Source organism: Lepidochelys kempii, chromosome 12, assembly GCF_965140265.1.
Source record: "Lepidochelys kempii isolate rLepKem1 chromosome 12, rLepKem1.hap2, whole genome shotgun sequence".
Lineage (NCBI taxonomy): Eukaryota > Metazoa > Chordata > Testudines > Cheloniidae > Lepidochelys > Lepidochelys kempii.
The window spans coordinates 43,459,566-43,476,898 of record NC_133267.1 but is presented as its reverse complement, the minus strand read 5'-3'; the positions used below and the strand labels follow the sequence as shown (position 1 = coordinate 43,476,898).

Genomic DNA, 17,333 nt, shown 5'->3' with positions numbered 1-17,333 from the left:
CACTGCTCTCTCTCCAGTCTCTCTGCTGCTGCTATTCTCTCTCCAGCCATGTGGCCTCTTTCTGCACCACCAATCTCCCCCCTTCCTCACATGCCATCACTCTGCCTTTCTGTGACTCCCAGTCCATCAGCACTAACTTCTTGTCCACTCTGACCTTTCCTCCCTGCCATTGATATGGTTGTTTGTTCTCTCCGTGCTTCACACCTGCCTCCATTTCTCTCTCTGCATAGGATCTTGATGATTTCTTCTGAGAGAAAACTGGCAAAATAAGATGTGACGTATGATCCCCTACAACTCTTGTCTCCTTCTCTTAGGTCATAGAGAAATTTCTCATCTACTCTCCTCCTCTAACCCCTCTACTTGCCCCAGAGACCCCATCTCATCTCCTGAACTCCCTCATGTCCCCTTCCATCTGCTACCTTACTCTTCTCCTTAATCTCTCACTCACCTTATAATACAAGTACACTTTGGTCTCATCTTTAAAAAAAAAAAAAAAAAAAACAACCCACCAGCCTTGACCCCACTTGCCTCTCCAACTACTGCCCCATTTCCCCTCAAAGCTCATTGAAAGCACTGTTTTGTTATCAGATTTGCATGTTACACTCATTTATTAGGTTTACTTTTCTGGGGGGGAGGTTCTGTAATTCTATAAATGTACTGCTTGTTTCAGAGTAACAGCCGTGTTAGTCTGTATTCGCAAAAAGAAAAGGAGTACTTGTGGCACCTTAGAGACTAACCAATTTATTTGAGCATGAGCTTTCGTGAGCTACAGCTCACTTCATCGGATGCATTCAGCTCACAAAAGCTTATGCTCAAATAAATTTGTTAGGCTCTAAGGTGCCACAAGTACTCCTTTTCTCTGTACTGCTTGTGTCACTTGTGTTCTCATACAGAGCTCTACTTCTGCAAGTTCCCTCCCAATGGAGCTATCCTACAGGACCTAGGTTACCCAGGGCTGGGTTCTTCCAGCCCCAGAATCAGATGAACACACACATTAACAGAGCGCGTCTGAGAGGACTGGGTTACTCAGCACTCCCAAGCTGACCCCGTATATGTCCCTGGACTCTGCAGGCTGGGTCGAGCAGCACTGCCAAGCTGTCACCCTCATACGCCATGGGCACCGCGCTGGAATAGAGCCTGCCTGAGTGGGCTGGGTCGAGCAGCACTTTGAATCTGCCACCCTCATATGTCCCAGGTTCAGCATGTCCCTATCCCCACTTTCACATTACAATTGTTCTGGTAGTAGCACACTTGATGAGCAAACCCCACAGGATTTTTGGGTGCTGCAGGGATCTTTAGCTTAGGTATGAGAAGCACTGCTACAGAGCTAATGAGGAAGCCAAAAAAACACACGGGGAGAGGGGTGGGGGAGAAGCAACCAGCTTAACTATGAAAGTTATTTTCTGCAATGTAACCATAGAGGAGTCAAACAAACAAAACCGTTATAATATTATAAAAGTCAGGTTTAGAAAACTATAACTGATCACAGAAGTCAGGGTCAGAAGGCTAGAGAGAGAGAGAGAGAGTGGTGATGGTGGTAGCTGAGGGTCTGGAGTGCTGGAGACAGGCAGAGGCCCCAGCGCGATCAGTCAGGAGAAGATGAAGTCCCAATAGAACTGATGCAGATTTTGGATCCAGGCATCAGAACACTTGCTTGAGTATGGGTAGTGGTTTTTGTAGGGAAGAACAATGGTTCAAGTACATTAGAAATGGTTCTGAAAACACTAGATTTGTTTGTGGCTAAGTATACTCAAGGGAGTATACCAAAGTTGTTTTGTTCAGGCTAGACAATAGGAACTGATCATTCCTGGCTATGGGTGGTGTTCCTGCGAGGGAGCTCACAATGCAATTAGGCAACTTCAGTATTTTGGATACCAACAGAGGATTTATTACTAGAATCGGTCTGATAACTTCTGAGCTGGGTGTGTGCAGGCATGGGTTCATTAACATCTGGAGCAGAGATCCCGCATCATGCAGTGCTTCCCTGCTTTTCTGGTCCCAGAGTTTCATATGGTTCTTGCCTTGGAATCTCTATTCTCAATTCTGTATGCTAATGGAGATGCCTCCCTGTCCCATCTTAGATGCAAATGAGGCTAGGAGAATTTCTGTAATCCTGTCACTCTTGTCCGGAGGGGTTTAGGTGTGATTCCCACTGCCTTTTCATTGCTTTTTATAAATCTTTCTTCTGATCGGCTTTGGTTCAAGAGAGGCTGTCGGGGAAGGAAGGTCTTTCGTGAGTCAGACAGATTGGGTACTGCGCCCTGGATCCCCAGGAACACAGAGCTGATAGGTAACAGTTTACAATCAAGTATCAGGGGGGAGCCGTGTTAGTCTGTATCCACAAAAACAACAAGGAGGCTGGTGGCACCTTAAAGACTAACCGATTTATTTGGGCAAAAGCTTTCAGGGGAAAAACCCACTTCTTCAGATAGTTTACAATCACTGTCTGAAGTTCCTTTCCTCCAATTCCACCCTAGACTCTCTCCAGTCTGACTTCAGCCCCTAGCACTCCACTGAATCCCTTTTCCAGTATGACAGAATATACCTGTGTTCAACCCTACACACTATTGTATTAATTTTTGCCCAAAGCATGTCTTTTCAGGTATCATTTGAAAACTCATAATGTGCTGGTCACTATTGTTCTGATAAAATGTGTGGCAACACTGTATGTAAAGTTATAAGATTTCCCTGTATGATGTCCTTAACACATGTTCCAAGCCCCACAGCTCTGCCCAAACTGAGGTTGGCAAATATCTGTCCTAAACAAAGGAATGTCTGTTCTGCTTAATTTTCATTTAAGTAGTAAACAGTCATCAAGCAGGAAGGGAAACAAAGAAGACTCATACAGGTGAGAAAAAGCCATCAGGAAACATCTTTCCACACAGACTGTCTCCTAGTGCCCAGCTGGAAATATTTTTCAAGAGAAGAACTGAAACTACAAAAAGGAGGGTCAAACACCCCAAGACACCCCCCTCTCTCTCCCTGCCCATTGCATTCACTCTACCTGAAGCAACAAAGGAAGCATTTGTTTGTCTCTGGGGGAAGGATCCTGACCTACATGTTCTGGTCAGAAAGACTGCTGAAAGCATGTGGTAAGAAACTTTGCTTGAATCCGATACAGTTTGTTAGTTAGGTTTTATTAAACAGCTTATCTTTGTTTTTCTTGGGACCATTTCTGACTAATATGCCTCATTACTTATACTCACTTAAAATCTACTTCTTTGTAGTTAATAAACTTGGTTTACAGCTTTATCTAATCCAGTGTGTTTAAACTGAAGTGCCTGAAAAACCATTTGAGATAATAAGCTGATATAGTATTTCCGGACTTAAAATATTTTGTACTGTCCAGGAGAGGGCTGTGGGGGGGAAATCTGGGACAGAGTGTGTTGGGGTTACCCTGCAGTATACCCAAGGCTGGTAAGAGCCAGAATGTAACCCAAGCGTGGGTGGCAGGCTGCTGTTCAGACAGACACTCAGGGGGTGGCTTGCATGCTGGAAGGCTGTTTGAGAGTGGCCCAGGTGGGAGCTACTTCAGCAAGGCATTGTAAGACACCCAAGATTTCAGGGAAAGGGTGACACACCTGCACATTAGTCTGGATTGTACACTGGTATGTCACAGCCAGGTTCTCCGATCCCTTTTGGTAGCCAAAGTGCAGAACCAGTACTCCATTCTCCTCTATATGTCAGTTACCTTCGATACCATCGACCATGCTCTTCTTGAAATCTTGTCCTCTCTTGGCTTCCATGATTCTGTCTTCTCCTGGTTCTCCCCCCCTCTCTCTAATCACTCATTCAGCATGTCCTTCAGAGGATACTCCTCAACCCTCCTTAAAAAAAAGTTTTTTTTCTTTTTTTTTTTTGGGGGGGGGGGGGAGTTTCACAGAGTTTTGTCCTTATCCCTCTACACCTTATCACTGCTAATCTCCTCCACAAATAAAAATTAAACTATCATCTCTACTGTGATGAATCACAGATCTAATCTGTACTCTAGGCCTGTTTCCTTCTGTCCAAACTAAATTTTTGGTCTCTCTCTAACATCTCCTTATGGATGTCTAGCCTTCACCTCAAGCTCAACATGGCTAAAAGAGAGCTCTTAATCTGTCCCCCACCCACTCCCCCCACCTCCTTTCTCTATCACTGTGGAAACCATCATCCTGCCTGACATTCAGGTCCATAACCTGGGTGTCATCTTCCACTCAGACCTCTCTAGGTCCTCACATCCAGGCTATATCTAAGTCTTGCTGATTCTTTCTGCATGACATCTAACATATGGTCTTTCTTATCAATTCACACAGCTAAAACTCTTATCCAGTCCTGCATCTTGATTACTGAAACATCCTTTCCTTTGGCCTTGACAAATGCAATCTTGCCCTGCTCATCTCCATTCAGAATGCCGATGCTCTGACCCCGTAACTACTCTCTTTGAATCCCTCCACTGACTCCCCCCCATTCTCTATTGCACCAAATGTAAGATGCTTATACTCACTTTCAAGGCTTTTAATGGTCTATGCCCATCCTACCTATCATCTCCAATTCATGATCAAGATGTTGACTCTCTCCTCTGATTGGCCAATGATACCTCCCTCCATCGCCACTTGTTAAATTTTCAGGCAAGCACCTTCGTGCTTCCCCCCATCCCATGATGTTCCTCATGCTTGTGCCTCCAGTAAACAGTCACAAAGCTGCCCCATTAACCGCTTTTAACTCCCTCCTTAAAAGACTCTCCTTTGCCATGATGCCAACAAACAAACAGTGGCTGCACTGTTGGTGTACTGCCTATCATGCTGGCCAGAGCAGCCTCAATGCTTCCTTGTAGTCACCTATCTGTTAGTACCCATTTGTCATCAATGATCATACTTTAAATTTTATTTTTGGTTAGAGACAATCCTTTTGTCCTGTGCTTGTACAGCACCAAGCACAATAGGGTCCTGGTCCATGACTAGGTGCTATGGTAATACAAATAAATAATAAAGCCTCAAAATGATAATTAATGTTCCCATCCCATCATCCAATTAAAAATGACACCTAATATTGCATTTTCAAAATATTTCACATTTAATAAAACCTAATTTATATCATGTTAACATTCTGTCCTCAAAACAAAGAAGCAACACAGAAAGCAACAGGACTGTTGCCTGTTATGATTTTGGAACATGGACATTAACATACCAGGCCAATGAAAGCATATATTGAACCACAACATCTTGGGAAGTGTGCCTTTGCCTCTTCCCCATTCTTTTAAAATCTCCCCCCTCCCATTCCTACTCCTCAACACAGTTAATGGCTTGATAGAACTTGAGTTTTCAGAACTGATTGGTGGTGCCTTTATATACAAAACTAAGACAGTACAAGTAGTTTACATAGTTACTGTTACCATGTGGCTTTCAATTATTATATTGTGTATTTTAGACAAATTAAAAGCATATCTGATCAGCCAAAGGTGGTATAGATTTCAGCAGAACAGGTGCCTTGTTGGTTTCAATGGGTTTTGAAATGCAGTCATATTGCAAAAGATAACATTCTTCTTGAACTGTCCAAAATGTGAGAGCACACACTAATCACAAAGCAGTGCTCTCTCACAGCAATGTGATATCTACAAAATAAAAATGTCCAGACACGTTAGACTGTTGTAGCATTAACAGAACATGATCCAGAATGTAATTTACAAAGTTCCCCATCTTCAGAAATATGAGAATTCTAAAGAGAACGAAAATTAAGTAGACTCTCTTATCCTGAGTCTCTTTAAAGTCATTTCAGGCATTTGCTCAGGACTGGTGCTGTTTATAAGAGGAAACTGGCAACACTGGTATTGTGGTCAGCACCTGATTCTGGAACACAAAGATTTTTATCCTGTCAAACACCCAAAGAAAGATAAGCAGGATACTAACATACTGGATCCAGGCAAATTTGATCATTTCCCAGAACCCTGGCTGATATGTGGTAGGAGTCAAGGAGCGTTACATAAGAAGCATCTGAAACGTCTATTACACCAGCTAAACTTGAGAACTTAAAATTAAATCCAGCACAACTGAATAGATGTATGTATGTACATCTGGAGAAGGAAGAGGTTAGAAATAAATCCAGAAAAAAAAATTGGACTAAGGGAATTGAACATTCTTTTCATAACCATTGGAAGATGGAGCCATAACAGAGCTAGATCAGGTTTCTAAAACTGCATTAATGTTCCGAGTACAAGTTGCTGCACCTTAGGATCTACATATTTGTCAAGAAAAGTTTAGGAACATTTCCACTCCTTTGATATTACATACAGATGAAGTGAGACAGACACTGTATTTTAAGTGCAGAACATTGTTAAAATACCTTGTTACCTCAATGGAGTTCACATAACTGCTAAAGGATATAAAATAACCTCCACTGGGTAATGGATAGTGGCATTAATCACAAATGGCGCATTTGCTGCTCTTCCTACCAGCCAAACAGGGTTGGGATCAGAAAGCACTGTTGTTACTGCAATGAAAAAAGAATGAAGGCTCTTAAGGGGCCTTTCAAACTGATACCCAAAACAAATCCCCTGAGAACAGCCACCAAACATTGTTATATGTCATCACAGATAAACTGTCCTGGGGTTGGTATCCATTAGTTCAGACTTACCATTTCTATCTTGATATGCTGCAATGATGTTAGTGACATCGTAGTCACTTGCAAAAGGGCTGGTGCCATTGATCACAGATACCTGTTACACAAGATGATACTTTAATGCCAATATAAAACCTTCATGCCCCACTCTCCAGAAAGTTGCTTTTATCAAATTTGTTGCACAAAGAGGTTCTGTCTGTAAAGATAAATAATCCCAGTCCTGTGTCTGAATGGCTTTGCAGCCACAGGACCTTCTCCCACCCTCCAGCTCAGCAAACACCTTAGTTTAGAAATTCTGGGTAGGGGTAATTCTGGTCATTACTGATGCAGAAAGGGTAATGAGAAGAAAAAGGTTCTCCTCACATTGTATCTGACGTCTACTCCACAATGGCTAAGTGACTGCCTCTGGTGCAATTTCAGGTCTCCGTTCACATAAAGCTGGGACCCTGGAATAGGGGAAGACGATTGGATAAAAGCCATGCTCTGCATCACAAACGTTGACATCCTCTGAAACAGTGAACAGAAGATACAACTGAATACAGGAAAACTCTCCAAAAATCTTCTACCTTTATAAGTCTACAGAATTTCTGTATGGGTTTTATTTTACATCTTCTTGGCTCTTAAATTTTAGTGTCAGATAATTTTAGACATAGAATCATAGAATATCAGGGCTGGAAGGGACCTCAGGAGGTCATCTAGTCCAACCTCCTGCTCAAAGCAGGACCAATCCCCAATTAAATCATCCCATCCAGGGCTTTGTCAAGCCTGACCTTAAAAACTTCTAAGAAAGGAGATTCTACCACCTCCCTAGGTAACGCATTCCAATGTTTCACCACCCTCCTAGTGAAAATTTTTCCTAATATCCAACCTAAACCTCCCCCACTGCAACTTGAGACCATTACTCCTTGTCCTGTCCTCTTCTACCACTGAGAATAGTCTAGAACCATCCTCTCTGGAACCACCTCTCAGGTAGTTGAAAGCAGCTATCAAATCCCCCCTCATTCTTCTCCTCTGCAGACTAAACAATCCCAGTTCCCTCAGCCTCTCCTCACAAGTCATGTGTTCCAGACCCCTAATCATTTTTGTTGCCCTTCGCTGGACTCTCTCCAATTTATCCACATCCTTCTTGTAGTGTGGGGCCCAAAACTGGACACAGTACTCCAGATGAGGCCTCACCAACGTCAACTAGAGGGGAACGATCACGTCCCTCGATCTGCTCGCTATGCCCCTACTTACACATGAGGCTTCAGAGATTCCAAGGTCAGAAGGGACCACTGTGATCATCTTTTAGTCTGACCTCCTGTATAAACACAGTTCATAGAACTTCCCCCCAAATAGTTTCTACAGCAGAGGTGGGCAAACTACGGCCCGCAAGCCACATCCGGTCCATGGGACCATCCTGCCCAGCCCCTGAGCTCCCGGCCAGGGAGGCTAGCCAGCCCCTGGCTCCTACCCTGCTGTACCCCCTCCCCTGCAGCCACGCCGCCGCACGGCTTGTGCCTGCCCACCACCCAGGCTTTCCAATAAGCCTGTCCTGCTGCTCTGAGCGGCCTGGTAAGGGGGCAGGGGGAGCGGGGGGTTGGATAAGGGGCAGGAGGTCCTGGGGGGCAGTCAGGGGACAGTTGGATGGGGTGGAGGTGTGGGGGGCAGTCAGGAGACAGGGAGCGGGGTTGGATATGGGGTGGGGTCCCGGGAGCGGGGGGTACAGGGAGAAGGGGGGGTTGGATAGGGGGTGGGGTCCTGGGGGGGCAGTTAGGGACAGGGTCCCAGGAGGAGGCGGTCAGGGGACGGGGCGGGGGGGGGGTTGGATGGGTGGGGAGTCCCGGAGGGCCTGTCAGGGGGCAGGGGTGTGGATAGGGAACAGGAGGGGTTGGATAGGGGATGGGGTCTGGGGGGTAGTTAGGGGCAGGGGGTCCCAGGAGGGGGTAGCAAGGGGACAAGGAGTGGGGGGGGCAGAGGTTGGATGGGTCGGAGGTTCTGAGGCGGGCAGTCAGGGGGTGGGAAGTGGGAGGGGGCGGGGGCCAGCCTTCCCTACCCAGCCCTCCATACCGTTTCGCAACCCTGATGTGGCCCTCGAGCCAAAAAGTTTGCCCACCCCTGTTCTACAGCATATCTTTTAGAAAAAACATCCAATCGTGATTTAAAAATGGTCAGGGATGGAGAATTTACCATGACCCTCGGTAAATTGGTCCAATGGTTAATTACCCTCACTATTAAAAAATTACACATTATTTCCAGTCTGAATTTGTCTAGCTTCACCTTTCAGCCACTGGATTGCGTTGTACCTTCCTCTGCTAGACTGAAGAACCCATTATTAAATATTTGTTCTCCGGATAGATACTTATAGACTGTAATTAAGTCATCCCTTAACCTTCTCTTTGTTAAACTAAATAGATTGAACTCTTTGAATCTATCACTATATGGTACGTGTTCTAATTCTTTAATCATTGTGGTTCTTCTTTGAACCCTCTCCAACTTAACATCCTTCCTGAATTGTGGGCACAAGAACTGGCCGCTGCATTCCAGCAGTCATATCAGTGCCAAATACAGAGGTACAATAATCTCTACTTCTACTCGAGATTCCTCTCTTTATGTACTGCAGGATCACAGTAGCTCTTTTAGCTACAGTGTCACACTTGGAGCTTATTTTCAGCTTATTATCCACCATGACCCCCAAATCATTTACATAGTCACAATTCCCAAGATAGAGTCCCCCATCCTATAAGTATGGCCTTCACTCTTTGTTCCTAGATGAATACATTTATATTTAGCCATATTAAAACATATATTGTTTGCTTGCACCCAGTTTACCAAGCAATCCAGATTGCTCTGAATTAAGTGACCTGTCCCCTTTATTATTTACTGCTCCCTCAATTTTTGTGTCATCTGAAAACTTTATCAGTGATGATTTTATGTTTTCTTTAAGGTCACTGATAAAAAAATATTAAATAGCGTGGAGCCAAGAACCAATCCCAAACCCACTCAATGACAATTCCCTGTTTACAATTACATTTTGAATCCTATCAGTTAGCCAGATTTTAATCCATTTACTGTGTGCCATGGTTCATTTTATATCATTTTAGTTTTTTAATCAAAATGTCATGCAGTACAAACTCAAATGCCTTTCAGAAAACTACACAAATGTATTTTTTTGGTTATTAGAAGTTAACTACTTTAACTGCTACTCAAACTAGTTTATAGAAGCCCCATAGAATTCTACATGTCACATTAGGGAATCCAACATTTTATAGCTGATGAAAAAGACAAAAATTTGGCCATCTGACTTAGTGGAAACCCAATGATTAAGCAAATGTAAATTCAGCTGAGATAAATACTTTAAAAATTCTCATCACAGGATATGCTTGCTGAGAAGCAGGAATTCTTGCCCAAAGGGTGAACGGAAGTAGATGGCTCCTTGGCCCTTTTTGGCGATTCCTACATTAATTTATTATAAGGGCAAAGCATGAAGAATTTCAGAACCTTCCACATATTAATAATTGCCACAAAAAAACCCAACCTTTGTTAACATACATTTAAGGTTGACTGGTAGTGCACCTATACTTAAACATCTAAAAACAAGGAAATATAAAGTTATGGTAAAGGACTCCCAGACCACGGTTAAGCTTAAGTCTTCTTCTCTGCAGCTGGCAATAAACACCAGGACAAAACAAAATCTGACCTATCCCTAACAAAATCTGCCATTTCCTGTGTCATCTTGTGTCCAACACAATGCTTTACAATTATTCCTCATCTTAACACCTACTGAAACCTCACTGTGGCAGGTGTAGCTGGCACCTGATCTAAGGATTAGTTGCAGCAAGTTGCCAAAGCTTGTGCTCCCATTTCAGGAGAGGTGCATGTGCAGGAACAGGTGCAACTAGGGTGACCAGATAGCAAATGTGAAAAATCAGGACAGTGGGTGGGAGGGCAATAGGTGCCTATACAAGGAAAAGTCCAAATATCGGGACTGTCCCTATAAAATCGGGACATCTGGTCACCCTAGGTGCAACTAAAGAAACGAGAGATCCTTTTTTTCTGGACTGTGATATGCAGGAGGTTCAAGCAGATCACAATAGACACTTGGGCTCTAAAATCTAAGAACATATGAAAGTGTTGTAAGAATATCTGCTAAAATGGCTGCCACCATTACCCCTAGAGGCTGACATTTCACTGGGTACAGCAAGAAGATAAGGGAATATAAGTATGCAGCATCCTTTTCTCACAAACTCTTGCATATTCTCAGTGCCCACTAGAACACCACAGCTGCACTGGCATTCACACAGTGACATGCACTCTGTCTTCTGCACTTTATAACTGCCTTGGAGAGTTCTAGCAGTCTGGTTACATATGCACCATAAAGCTCAGTCAGGAGTAACCAAAGGTGATGTCCCTTTGGTTGGAAAGTAGGGAGAAAAATCAAACATTGATTTAGTTAGTCCTGACATACAGCAGACTTAATAAAAATGTAAATAATGATCTTTTTTATTATCTATTACATTACTGCTACAGGAATGTTGCACTCAGCACTCAAAAATCATTGTGACAGAGTCACCTACATTAACAGAATCTGAGCTACTCACATGTAATTCGTAGGAGAAAGTCAGAATGAGCTGGACCGCAAGTACTTGCTCTGTAGATTGTAAAGGAAGCTCTAATTTAAAATGTAATTGGTCCATTTTGCCATCATGATTCTTGTCTTCTTCTCTAGTCTATAAGACACAAGAACTTTATCAGAAATGCATGGCTTGGTAATGGTCTCTTATTACAGGCAGATATCTGGAAGTTAATTACAGCATACAGACACTAAAAAAAGAATCTCAAGATGAACAGACTACATGTGCGGGGGGAGAAAGGATACATCCTTATAATGCTACATTGAAAACATCCATTTTGCCTTGGACTCACAGCAAGCAGACTAGAGAAATGACAGGACTCTATCAATGTTCGGTTCCGTATCAAGCGGAGTGCCCCAGGGGTCAGTCCTGGGGCCGGTTTTGTTCAACATCTTCATTAATGATCTGGATGATGGGATGAATTACACCCTCAGCAAGTTCACGGATGACATTAAGCTGGGGGGAGAGGTAGATATGCTGGAGCGTAGAGATAGGGTCCGGAGTAACCTAGACAAATTGGAGGATTGGGCCAAAAGAAATCTGATGAGGTTCAACAAGGACAAGTGCAGAATCCTGAACTTAGGATGGAAGAATCCCATGCACTGCTACAGGCTGGGGACTGACTGACTTAGCAGCAGTTCTGCAGAAAAGGACTTGAGGATTACAGTGGACAAGAAGCTGGATGAGAGTCAACAGTGTGCCCTTGTTGCCAAGAAGACTAATGGCATATTGGGCTGTATTAGTAGGAGCATTGCCAGTGGATCGAGGGAAGTGATTATTCCCCTCTATTCAGCACTGGTGAGGCTACATTTGGAATACTGCATCCAGTTTTGGGCCCCCTACTACAGAAAGGATGTGAACAAATTGGAGAGAGTCCAGCGGAGGGCAATGAAAATGATTAGGGGACTGGGGTGCATGACTTATGGGGAGAGGCTAAGGGAACTGGGCTTATTTAGTCCGCAGAAGAGTGAGGGGGAATTTAAGAGCAGCCTTCAACTACCTGGAAGGGGGTTCCAAAGAGGATGGAGCTAGTCCAGGGGTGGGCAAACTTTTTGGCCCAAGGGCCACATCTGGGTGGGGAAATTGCATGCAGGACCATGAATGTAGGGCTGGGGCAGGGGTGCAGGAGGGAGTGCAGCATGTGGGAGGGGATCCGTGTGCAGGAAGGGGCTCAGAACAAGGGGTTGGGGTGGAAGAGCGGTGTGGAGTACAGGAGGGGACTCAGGGCAGGGGGTTGAGAGTGCAGCAGGGGTGTGGCAGGGGGTTGGGGTGCAAGAGGGGTGCAGCAGGGGCTCAGGGCAGGAGGGTTGCGGGGTGCAGCAGGGGGTTTGGGTGCAGGCAGGGTATGGCAGGGGTTTGGGATGCAGGAGGGGTTTGGGGTGCAGGCACAGGGGTGGCAGTGTCGTGCAGCTTCCTGCCTGCCCTGGCCCTGCACCGCTCCCGGAAGTGGCCGGCACCATGTTCCCCGTTCCCTGGGGCTCACGGCACAACAGGGATGGCAATCCCACAGGCCGTAGTTTGCCCACCCCTGAGCTAGGCTGTTCTCAGTGGTGGCAGATGACAGAACAAGGAGCAATGGTCTTAAGCTGCAGTGCGGGAGGTCTAGGTTGGATATTAGGAAAATCTATTTCACTAGGAGTGTGGTGAAGCACTGGAATGGGTTCCCTAGGGAGGTGGTGGAATCTCCATCCTTAGAGGTTTTTAAGGCGCGGCTTGACAAAGCCCTGGCTGGGATGATTTAGCTGGGATTGGTCCTGCTTTGAACAGGGGGCTGGATTAGATGACGTCCTGAGGTCTCTTCCAACCCTAAACTTCTATGTTCTCACAAGGCTGTCAGGTAGAACAGTTTGCCACTGAAATCAGAACAAGGCACTTGGGAACTATACCAAGAGGTTAGAAGCTGAAAGCACTATCAAATAGCCAACCAAAAGACACTCTACACCAGGGGTGGGCAAACTTTTTGGCCTGAGGGCCACATCGGGGTTGCGAAACAGTATGGAGGGCCGGGTAGGGAAGGCTGTGCCTCCACAAACAGCCTGGCCCCCGCCCCCTATCGCCCCCCCACTTCCCGCCCCCTGACTGCCCTCCCCCAGAACCCCCAACCCATCCAACACCCCCTGTTCCTTGTCCCCTGACCGCCCCCTCCTGGGATCCCCTGCCCCTAACCATCCCCAGAACCCCACACCCTATCCAACCCCCCCGCTCCCTGTCCCCTGACTGCCCTGACCCCTATCAACGCCTACGCCCCATGACAGACCCCATGGGACCCTCGACCCATCCAACCCCCCCACTCCTTGTCCCCTGACCGCCCCCTCCCAGGACCCCTGTCCCTAACTGCCCCTGCACCAGGACCCCACCCCCTATCCAACCCCTCGTTCCCCACCCCCATACAACCCCCCCCCACTCCCTGTCTCCTGACTACCCCCCCAAACCTCCATCCCATCCAACCGCCCCCTGTCGCCTGACTGCCCCCCAGGACCTCCTGCCCCTTATCCAACCCCCCGCTCCCTTACCAGGCCGCTCAGAGTGGCAGGACAGGCTTATTGGAAAGCCTGGGAGGTGGGCGGGCGAAGCCAGGCAGCGGAGTGGCTGCAGGGGAAGGGGGACAGCAGGGGAGGATCCAGAGGCTGGCTAGCCTCCCTGGCCGGGAACTCAGGGAACAGGCAGGACGGTCGCAGGCCGTATTTTGCCCACCTCTGCTCTACACACAATCCTTTGTGACATTTCTTTTCTTAGATCTTTTCCAGTGTCTATTTTCTCTTTATCCAATGCATCTATTTGTTCAGTATTCTCCATTCTTTCTCTCTCTAATGTTTTTCTAATTATACCTTACCAGCTTATTTTACCTCTGCACCTCCTTCCCTCATATCTTACTCTTTCATTCTCTGCCATACCATATATACCCTCACGGTCTGCACAACCCCCCCACTCCCCCAAGCCCATAAGGGCCTTTTACTTGATGTCAGCCACTTCCCTCATCACTGGAGGCTTCTCAAGCTGTGTGTGGGGCAACTGGCACGAACCCCAAACACAGATAATTAAGACAACAGGGCATCCCAATTAGTACCCACCTACCACCCCACCCCATTGTAGGTAACCTACTGAGATGAGTGGAACTCGCAGTTGGTCTTCCTGGAGGCGGTTGAAGGCTGGAAATGTGCTCCAAGCCAGGAAGTTGCCTGGGTCAGCTCCAGTCATAGCCACCAGCAACACCTCATACTGAAACTGTACTGTGGGCTGCTCCATGTAGGTACTTTGTTTCAGCCAAAGTCCTGCAAGTAGAGAGACAATAGAAGAATCAGTGCTGGGAATGAGGTTGAAGGAGGAGTGAAACTTGGGAGGGTCAGGTCTCTCCCTGGTGTTGTTGCTGTCCTTCCACTGTTTCACTCACGCAGTTAAAGTTTGCCCTGAGCTGGGGGATCAGACAGGGGTCTGAGCCCAGTGGAGTCATGGGCACCAGGTTTGTATAATTTTTGGTGGTGCCCAGAATGGGTCCAAGAAGAGCTGTCCTGTCCATAGGATGGACCAGGACAACTGCCCCGGGCCCTGCGCTTTGGGGGGATGTGGGATTCAGGGCAGCATAGGAGGTTAGCAGAGGGCCTGGTGCACAGAGGACAAGCGACCTGGTCCCAGTCTGCTCCGCCCCGCCCCACCAGTTCCCAGCGTTGCTCGGGGGAGGAGGCGAAAGAGAAAAGAGGTGGAGCGGGGGCAGGGGCTTGGGGGAAGGGATGGAATGGGGACAGGGAGGGGGAGGAGCAGGGATGGGAAGAGGCAGGGTGGGGGCGGGAAGAGGCGAGGCGGGGCAGAGTAGGGTGGGCTGGGTTGCTCGCTGCTGCCAGTGCCAGCCCTCGGCTAACGCCCCAGGCCGCCCCGGACCCTGCGTCCTCCTGAAGAGTGGGGCCCCCCAAAGCGCAGGGCCCGGGGCAGTTACCTAAGTCCATCATACGGATGGAATGGCTCTGAAAATATAAGCCCAAACATTGGTGGAGCCAGGCCCACCTTCCTGAATCCATATTACTTGCTGCCTGTGAGTGGAGTCTGTTCCCAGGCAGATTCATCCAGTGGAATTAAAAGAAAGCCTGTGAGAAATCAAGGCCATAATCCAACCTGACAGTGCTGTTCTGGCACCAGGCCACCCCAAGTGGCATCATTGCCTCAGAGGCTCTGTGGGACATCACCATCTCCTGGGAGACTGATGGCAGGCAGGCAAGGCATGGGGGTCCAGGGTGGAGGAAGGTGCTGCTTGGAGGGCTGGGTGATGGTATAGTCCCTAAGGGAGCACTGGAGGGACTGATGGCCAGCAAGGTGGGGTCTTTGGGGCCCCACAGCCACAGGTGTCCTTGCCACGCTGTGGCTCTGACACTCCTCAGTAAGTAGGGTAGCACCCAGGACAGGACCTCCAGGGTCAGGGAGTGTCAGGTTGCGGGTGGATGGTTGGGTGCCTTAGTTTCCAAGAAAAACAACGAGGAGTCCAGTGGCATCTTAAAGAGTAACATTTATTTGGGCATAAGCTTTCATGGGTAAAACGCCCACTTCTTCAGATTCATGGAGTGAAAATTACAGATACAAGCATACAGATACTGATGCCTGTATCTGTAATTTTCACTCCATGCATCTGACGAAGCGGGTATTCATCCATGAAAGCTTATGCTCCAATACGTCTGTTAGTCTATAAGATGCCACAGGACCCTTCACCGCTTTTACAGATCCAAACTGACACGGCTACCCCTCTGATACCTGAAGAAGTGGGTTTTTCACCCACGAAAGCTTATGCCCAAATAAATCTGTTAGTCTTTAAGGTGCCACCGGATTCCTCGTTGTTTCTGTTGATACAGACTAACAGGCTATCCCGATACTTAGTTCCCAAGGAATGTCCTCACTGGGCTCCAGCCCGGCAGGAGCCTAGGTCCCAGCAAGCCGGGAGGGGGCGTCTCCCCAGAGGGTAAACCGGGGGCAGCAGGGCCTGGAGGCCGGGCGAGGGTGGGTGCCAGGCTTCGGCACCGGACGTGGGCTGGGCCCAGGCTGTCCCCCGGTCGCGGAGCTCACCCTGGCTCCGATACGCCACCAGCAGCGGCGGCAGGTAGGTGAGTGCCCACAGCAGCAGCAGCCCCAGCGCCGCCGTGGAGCAGAGTCCGGCGCGGTAGCGGACGCCGGGCCCGGGGTGGGAGAAGAGCTCCAGCTGAACCATGGCGGGCAGGCCTCGGGCACACGCTTAGCTCGGTGGCTTGGGGTCCGCCAAAGGCCAGACTCCGTTACCAGGGCAACTGTTATAGACTGAGATTGACAAGAAATCAAACCAATCAGAGCGCCCGACTCCAACCGGGTGGGAGGAGTACGACCTTATCCAATGACAATGCACCCCTGGGCTCAACAGCGAATCAGAGGCAAAGCCTGGACTGAGCCAGGGTGCAGGCTCCGCCTCTACTTTTCCGGGCGTCGGTTGTCAAATTCGGCCCGCGCGCCCCCGTCCCCTTCCCGCAGTGCCCAGGATCCGCCGCCGTGCGGGAGAGGAGGCGGCTGCAGGCTTGAGTCCTCTCCCGCCCCGACTGGGGCTCACGGTGACGGGCGCCTCACGGTTCAGTTCAAAGGGCCCGTTCCGGGACGAGCCGAAACAGGGGCGGCAGGGCGGGGCTACGGGCCGTGCCATCGCTGCCCGCACCTGACCCCGTGGCAGGGGGCTCCTCATGATCCCTGCTGACGCGAGGGAATCGCTCCCCTTCCTGTTTCTGACACAGAAAGCGCCTCGCTCCAGCTCCCCTCTCTCGCGCTGGCTGCCACAGTTGCTTCTCGCTGGGCGTGCACGGGGCTTTCCGCCTCCCGACGGCACAGTGCCGCGAGTGGCTGTCCCCGCGGGCCAGGGCCAGGGCCAGGAGCAGCCTGCGGTGTTTTGTTACTCCAGCCATACCGAAAGGGTGGGGGACACCGCGCCTGGCCCTAGACACGAACCTCAAACCCGGCGCAAAGCATTTAACTCGCCGTGACCTCTCGAGTCACGTGACTGCCCGGGGCCGGCGCTCGACGGGCGGCAGGTAGCGCTTTGCACGCGGCACGTGACCCCAGTGTAAGGTCCCCGGATGTCAGAGCTCTGCCCATCCCGGTTGCTCGGTCACCGTAGGCCGGAAA

General features: G+C 48.4%; 1 protein-coding gene across 6 annotated transcripts in view; it reads right to left on the bottom strand.

Annotated features, from left to right (window-relative positions):
* Nucleotides 1–5,031: 5,031 nt before the first annotated feature.
* TMEM231 (transmembrane protein 231) overlaps nt 5,032–17,333 on the bottom strand; it is a 31,011-nt gene continuing 18,709 nt past the window's right edge. Inside the window, exons 1-7 of one of the 6 annotated variants that reach the window (XM_073308411.1) lie at nt 16,870–17,305; nt 14,313–14,482; nt 11,178–11,306; nt 6,961–7,104; nt 6,613–6,694; nt 6,363–6,468; nt 5,032–5,937 (exon numbers count right to left, since the gene is read on the bottom strand). In XM_073308411.1, coding sequence (XP_073164512.1) covers nt 5,766–5,937; nt 6,363–6,468; nt 6,613–6,694; nt 6,961–7,104; nt 11,178–11,306; nt 14,313–14,482; nt 16,870–17,113 — 1,047 coding nt within the window. In that variant the 5' untranslated portion in view covers nt 17,114–17,305 and the 3' untranslated portion in view covers nt 5,032–5,765. Of the gene's footprint in view, nt 5,938–6,362; nt 6,469–6,612; nt 6,695–6,960; nt 7,105–11,177; nt 11,307–14,312; nt 14,483–15,317; nt 15,690–15,947; nt 16,234–16,256; nt 16,827–16,869; nt 17,306–17,333 lie in introns of those variants that run through there. The other 5 variants (XM_073308414.1, XM_073308412.1, XM_073308415.1 and 2 more) reach the window with 5 other exon arrangements.